This window comes from Bison bison, unplaced genomic scaffold (assembly GCF_000754665.1).
Source record: "Bison bison bison isolate TAMUID 2011002044 unplaced genomic scaffold, Bison_UMD1.0 scf7180017864280, whole genome shotgun sequence".
In the NCBI taxonomy this organism is placed as follows: Eukaryota; Metazoa; Chordata; class Mammalia; order Artiodactyla; family Bovidae; genus Bison; species Bison bison.
Genome location: NW_011494852.1, coordinates 1,379,103 through 1,386,204, shown reverse-complemented (window position 1 = coordinate 1,386,204; position 7,102 = coordinate 1,379,103). Strand labels below are relative to the sequence as shown.

Sequence of the window (7,102 nt, the reverse complement as noted above, 5' to 3'; positions counted from 1 at the left end):
CTGTTCTGAATACTTTGTATAAACAGAGTCATACAGGGACTTCCCCGGTGAGCCAGTGGTTGACTTAGCTGTCCCATTGCATGGGGGGGCATGGGTTAGATCCCTGGTTGGGGAAGTAAGATCCTGCATGCTGTATGATGTGACCAAAAGTAAATAAATAAATACAGGATAATACATATAAAAAAATTAAATGGACTTGTTCAATAGGTGGTCTTTTGTGACTAACTTCTTTCACTTAACATAATGTTAACCTTTTTTAAACAAAAATATGATAGCTCCTAGAGTCCTGTGATCCAAAACAGGCTCCCTAGAGTGAGCCAGTTCTCTTTCAAAAGGCTGTGAGCAGGCAGGCCCGGTGACTGGTCGCTGGCCCCTGCCCCCCGCCACGTGTGCACACCACTGTGCCCTGTGCAGCTGCAGCACTCTCCATGACAGTCTCCCCTGACCTCTCCAGCGGGGCTGATCTCGCTCTCCAACCACTGCAGACTTCTGTTTGTGTCCCTTTTAAGGCGCATTCTACCTGTACTACATTTGTGTGTGATGTTAACCTGTGTGAGAAGACCTGTCTCTGAGTTGAACCATAAAGTCCTTAAAAACGACAATTGTGCGGTAATGTCCATAATGACTTAGTGAACTTGCAGTGTTTGCTGAATGAATCATGAGATGATAAACACATTAGAAAGTTTTTGTTGAATAAGGAGTTATTCCATCAGGGCCATTGCTTCTAGCCCTGATGGAACTACTCATATCAGGTTTGGCCTCTTACTGTAAACAACTAGAAAACCAAACAGGATACATAATACAGCTGTTTACAGACACCAGACAGCAGGCTGCACTGTGATCGTGGGGAGAATGAAGATACTAGATGAGCCTTATGATCACCTTGCTTTCTTCTTTATTGCTTGTTTGTTTATTTGGCCGTGTTGAGTGTTCATTGTGGCATGTAGCATCTTTTGTTATGGCACGGACTTCACTTGTGGCACGGGCTCAGTAGTTGTATGGCAGAGGCTCCAGAGTGCCTGGGCTTCAGTAATTTAATTTGTCTTCACTCTCTATTTTATCCTTAGAGTTTAAATATCGAAGGCCTACCATCAAAGGGCCCTACACCACCCTGGTTGGTAAGTGAAAGTTATTTAATTTCAGGCCCATATTTTCTGGATTGTGTTTGAATAGCTGTTACAAATCATTCTGAATTAAACTGAACCAATTTTCTTTCCTTTTTAAAGACCTGCCGGTTGTGTTGAGTTGTAAGAAAGGTATTAACCTTCTTTATTCAATTATGTTCAGGTGGATATTAAATACCTGTCTCCCTTGTTGCTGGCCTACGAAGACAGGATGAAAGAGAAGGATGAGCTCATTGCCAGCCTTCAGGTAGGTTGGCAAATATCTCGGAAGGACAAGGTTTGTAAAAGAGAAGACCAATTCAAACCTGGAGGCAACATTTTGAAGACAGGTATACCCACCTCCTGGCAGGTACTCAAGTGTTTGTTACAGGAAGGAAAGAAAGAAGGAGGGAGTGGAGCAGAGTTGGGGTGGGGAGAAGGAAGAAGGAGGGACGGGAGCGGGGAGGCAGGAGGAGTGGCAGCCAGAGCAGGAGGGCTGGGTCGGATTGATGGGAGGGTCTGCAGGGACGGAGAGCCACTGCATTGGAAGCCGTAGCCTCCCAGACAGGCAGCCCAGCATGGACTGGGATCCTGGGATGCAGAGAAGGCAGCCATGAGAGGTGCTCCTTCTCTGGTCCTGTGCAGCTGCAAACAGTGCTGGTAAAAGGGACGTTTGGGCAGATGGGGAAGGTAGGAGACCTTAATGTTCCTTAATTCCATAAAGAGCCGACCCCAGGAAGTCCAATTACCGAGCTGCTGATAGCAGTGGGGAAGTGAGGTTTTTATTCATTTCTGCCTTGCTTGCTCTCTTTCATGGGAATGGCTCCTGGAGCAGAGGAGCCATTCTAACTGTACAGGAAACCTAGGCTGTGCTGGTGTTGTAGACACATGCCATGCCTTGCCGTGCCACGTTACCTCTGTGTTCCCTATTTAAGTGGCCAAAGGTATCTCTGGAGTTGAAGGGATCCAGGGAGGAAAGAGTTGGTTTTTCAGGGCTCCTTGGCTGGAAGGGTCTAAGAGTCATCTAGCTCCAAGACTTCCCTACTGGTCTGCACTTCCTCTGTAGGAGGCATAGTTTCCATTCCTGGTGTCATGGGAAGATCCCACATGCTGCGCAGCTTGGCCAAAAAAATAAAGTAAACAACTTAAAAAAAAAAAGCATCACTCAGCCTGTTTTTGTTCTGCTCTCCCATACACATGACCCATGTAATGCCATTTGGAACCTTTCCTCCTGGATTTTCTACTGGACATTTAATTTTTTAAGAGGGTGGATTAATCTTATGCTAATTGGGAGGCCTGCTGTGCTGCGGTTCGTCGGGTCGCAAAGAGTCGGACACAACTGAGAGACTGAACTTGACTGGTTAAATATCAATCCACATAATAAAAGTACTTATTTAGTGCTCCTTCTAAAACAGGGTTCAGGGGACATTTTCTGCAGACGTCTATTAAGTAACTGTTTTAGGCTTTGGGGGTCCTTGGAGTTTGTTTGCAGCCACTCAGCTCTGCTGCTGTAGCATGAAGGTAGCCACAGACCAGGTGTGAACAAACGGCATGACTGTGTTCCAGTAAAGCTCTATTTGCAGAATAGGCCCCTGGCCTGCCGGCTGCAGCTTGCCCCATCCATGTTCTGACAAACGGCCAGTGGACTGGCAGTAAGTGGGGAGTGCATCTGGGCAGAGAGGCGAGAGAAAGAAAAGTTGCCTGGCATTACTGCTTTTTATAAGCATAAATGTCTGCTCGCTGAGAGAAGAATACTTAAAAGCGTCCCAGGATAAGTACTGACACCTAAGATTCTCACCAGAAGACAGCCCAAGATACCGAAGCTGGCCAAGGCCAGCCAAGAAAAGCCTGGACGGAGGCCACCCAGCACGAGTGACACAGACAGACCGTGGGGTCGAACATGGACCGAGCAGCAGCCGGACGTGGCAGCCGGTGGGCACTGAAGCTGGCTGACCGGTGGCTTTAAGGAAGGGAGGCGCTCTCATCAGTGTCAAGGAACAAAGTTAGGTGACTCCTTCCTGCCACGCTAATTAAGGCCTTCCGCACCAAAATGGGCTTTAGTTACGATGAACAGTTCTTATTTTTACCTAAAAAGCTCCAATTTATCCTGCAGTCTTTAAACAAAAAATTATAATATTTATAGACATCTGTTGCCTTTTTGTCCCCCTTTTTTTTATCTTTTTGCATATTTGCAGCACAGAAAAAGTTTATCAAAATTAAGGACTGAGTATTTAAAACCTGAGGTGCTTTGCTCTGTGTCATAGTAGCTTTCTCTTGTGTTTTCTCACTAGACTGGGTTGGTGCTGGTACAGAGTTTAAGGCTGCTGGTACCTGAGACTTTGCTTATAAGTTATATTAACATTTGATTTTAGCTAGAGCAATAGCATTAGAGCAAAGACGTACCTATGTGTATGTTACAGTTTATTTAAATTTTGTTTCAGGAGGAAATGAGAGTGTTTAGAATTCGAGCCCAAGAAGTGGTAAAAGAAAACGAGAAGCTGCATCAAGAGCTGAATAAGAGTAGTCCCGTCACCAATGAAGAATGGCATGTGGTGTTGTTTCTGGTATTTTGCTAATTAAAAGAAGAAACGATGATAGGAATAAAGTTTATTAAGTTGTCAAATACATATGTAAATTTTAACTTACATATTTTAACTAAAACATTTAATTTCTCAGAAATTAATAAGGTACAGCTGAAAACCTAGTAAATTATTCTAAACTTGTATTTTAAAGATTACTTTCAGAATTCTAAGTAGGTTGTTAAACCTGGAAAATGTTGGCTGTCCACATTTTTATCCTCTGAGGTTGTGTCTTTTAATTTTTTATAATTCAGCTGCACCAGTTGTTAGCTGGAGGACATGGGATCTTCAGTCTTCATTGGGCCATGTGGGGTCTTTAGTTGTGGCATGCGAACTGTAGTTATGGCATGCGGGATCTAGTTCCCTAACCAGGAATTGAACCCGCACCCCCTGCTTTGGGAGCGTGGAGTCTTAGCCCCTGGACCATGAGGTTGTATTTTTCTAGGGTACTTTTCCCGTCCCCAAACTGCTGAGTCAGGTCCTTCCTTAGACCTCTCTGATGGCTTGCAGGGCTTTAGGACAGACAGTCTAGGATGGGGCCTTGCACTCCCGGATCCCACCTGGCCTGCGCCTTCCATACCTTGACAGCTGCTGTCCCATTGCTGGCTTTCTCCCCTCCCCACATCAGAACAGCCCCTTCCGCGCTCCTGCTCGCTCGTCGGGGCCCTGCTCGAATGGTGCTGATAGGTAGCTCTCTCTGAAGGCACTCTCCCTAAATGCACACTGTCCTGGGACCTGCCACACTGTGCCTCCCTGTGTGTCTCCTCCTTTGTGAGCGTCTCAGGGCAGGGCCAGGTGCTGTTCATCGAGCACAGCAACAAATGCCTCGTCAGCACATCTGAGAAAGTAAATGTCTTCAGACGTCTAAAGGCAATACCCAAGCAGGACCCAGCAAGCAGAAACTATTCAGATAGATCTTTTTTGCCTTGGGTAGGTATGTTATATTTAGCTTTTTTTTTTTTTTAATGTCTTAACATCCCTAAAAAAAATTAGATATTTTCTATATGTGATGGCTAGAAATTTGGAGTCCAGTCAACAGCATTCTTATCTTTAGGTGGGTTCTCCCTCTTTCTATGGTCACTGCCGTGTCAACTGGGACCGGTTGAACGGCTACTGGATCCTGCCTGGTGTATTGTGACTTCCGCTGGTGAACTTGGATTTTTTCTTTCAGGGTTCCAGGCTCCTAGCATGTCTCCCCTCGAACCCTCCTTGACTAGTGCCCTGGAAAGCAGGTCTGTTGGGCTGCTTCCAGGAGTCTCACAAGAACCCTCAGATTCTTTCTCCAACCTTCTATATGGCTTCAAGTCAGACCTGTTTACTTCTTAAAATATAAATATATAAATAAATAAAGGCTGCACTTGGAAATCCGCATGCCCACTGTGTTCCCCAGTCCTGTCCATAAGAGTTTGAAATCTGCATCCTGCTCTGGGGTGGTGGCCTGTGCCACAGGGTGGATGTGAGTAGGTGCTGTTAGGTCTGAGCAGGGCCTGTGGCCAGCCCCCACCCCATACTCTGAATTCACTATCTTCCTGTGAGAGTTTGGGGATGGCTCCCAGGGCTTGGGAGCACTCTGTAGGCAGAGCTCCTGCCGCCCCCAAACCCCCTCCCAGTCATGCCCTCGTCTGCCCTCCTTGGCGGCTGCTCCCTGTCCCCTGCACTCTGCTTACTGCAACTAGGGAAAAGCCTGCATGGCAATGAAGACCCAGCACAACCGAAGATAAAGAAATACAATTGTTTTTAAAACAAAACAAGAAGTTACCAAAGCAGTTTAATATCAAGCTTCTGTCTGTCTTATCCCCCAATTTGATGGAAATTAAAAACTTGCTGTTTTAATAACATGTTTAATATTATAACATGTCCAGATATTCATTACCGACAGCATAGCAGTTGCTTTCTTTTAGAATCAGGAGTGTGTCTATAAGCATGGTGCACCTGAATGGCAGTATTTAATTTTGTAAATCAATTGTAGGCGGCAGCTTCAGACTCAAGCAGAACTGGTTTTAGAAGAAAACAAGTTGTTGATAGAGCAGTTGGAGATTCAGCAAAGAAAAGCCAAGGACACCCACCGGGAGCGTCTCCAGGAAGGTGAGCAGTCTTTCCCATAAGCGGTGCTGATGCTGTGACATTGTCATTGTGTCATTTTCCAATGGCATTCCCCCCTCCCCCACTTGAAAATGGTGGGAAGTCATGTTTTTTAGAATATATTCTTTTTTACTGAAATGCAGTTGTTACAGCATATCCAGTCATCACCCATGATTCAGTGACCGCTTTCTCAGGACTCTGTAATTATTCTGTCTTTTGTAAATCAGTTATAGATAACAACTTTAGAGTCAGCAAAACTGGGTTTGGGGGGAACAGTGTGTAACATAAGCAGGAAAAATCATGTGAGATGGATATTTGAAAGAACCTGTGGGTCTATCCCCCAGAATCTGTTGAATGAGTAAATAAGTAGGAACCATTGGCTCTCTGGAGAAGGCAATGGCACCCCACTCCAGTACTGTTGCTTGGAAAATCCCATGGACGGAGGAGCCTGGTAGGGTGCAGTCCATGGGGTCGCTAGGAGTCATACACGACTGAGCGAATTCACTTTCACTTTTCACTTTGATGCATTGGAGAAGGAAATGGCAACCCACTCCAGTGTTCTTGCCTGGAGAATCCCAGGGACAGGGGACCCTGATGGGCTGCTGTCTATGGGGTCACACAGGGTCGGACACGACTGAAGTGACTTAGCATAGCATAGCATTGGCTCTCTAAACAGTTTCTCTGTGCTCTCAGCCTTTCTGCAGCGTCGCAGGTGCTGCTGTAGATTAAATCTCCGTCAGATCCTTTCCTCCTCTCCCCATGTGTCCCACCCTGTCCCAGGAGGCTAAGTTCTACTTCTCTAAGTACTAGCTTCAGATGTCCAGGGCACATCTTAATATCACATGCTTCCATGTCACTTAGGATGAAAATATTTATGATTTACTTTAAATATAGGACAGTAAACAAAAAAAATTAATGAGGAAAGGGAAGAAAAACAAATCTGTCCTTAGTTGGGTAATACTAAAAATGTCCTTAAAAATCTTGCAGTTTTAGGGTCAACATCATGCTGTATGTTTGCACATCTGTGTGTGACTTAAGGCTTCAGTCTTTGAAAGGTAAGGGCCTTGAAGCCTGGAATCATGTCCTGTTAAGTATTCTGTATTTAACAATAATATCAATATATTGATCTCCAGTAAGAAAGTGTACAGTTCAGTTCAGTTCAGTCGCTCAGTTGTGTCTGACCTTTGCAACCCCATGGATCGCAGCACGCCAGGCCTCCCTGTCCATCACCAACTCCCAGAGTTCACTCAGACTCACATCCATCGAGTCAGTGATGCCATCCAGCCATCTCATCCTCTGTCGTCCCCTTCTCCTCCTGCCCCCAATCCCTCCCAGCAT

The 7,102-nt window shown here is 45.5% G+C and overlaps 1 protein-coding gene across 4 annotated transcripts in view; it reads left to right on the top strand.

The window, feature by feature from the left end:
- Positions 1 to 7,102, top strand: part of CEP89 (centrosomal protein 89kDa) — an 83,867-nt gene that overhangs the window by 46,987 nt on the left and 29,778 nt on the right. For all 4 annotated transcript variants that reach the window (XM_010848931.1, XM_010848930.1, XM_010848932.1 and 1 more), the window contains 4 exons: positions 1,068 to 1,118; positions 1,288 to 1,371; positions 3,545 to 3,648; positions 5,652 to 5,767. In XM_010848931.1, coding sequence (XP_010847233.1) covers positions 1,068 to 1,118; positions 1,288 to 1,371; positions 3,545 to 3,648; positions 5,652 to 5,767 — 355 coding nt within the window. The remainder of the gene's footprint in view (positions 1 to 1,067; positions 1,119 to 1,287; positions 1,372 to 3,544; positions 3,649 to 5,651; positions 5,768 to 7,102) is intronic.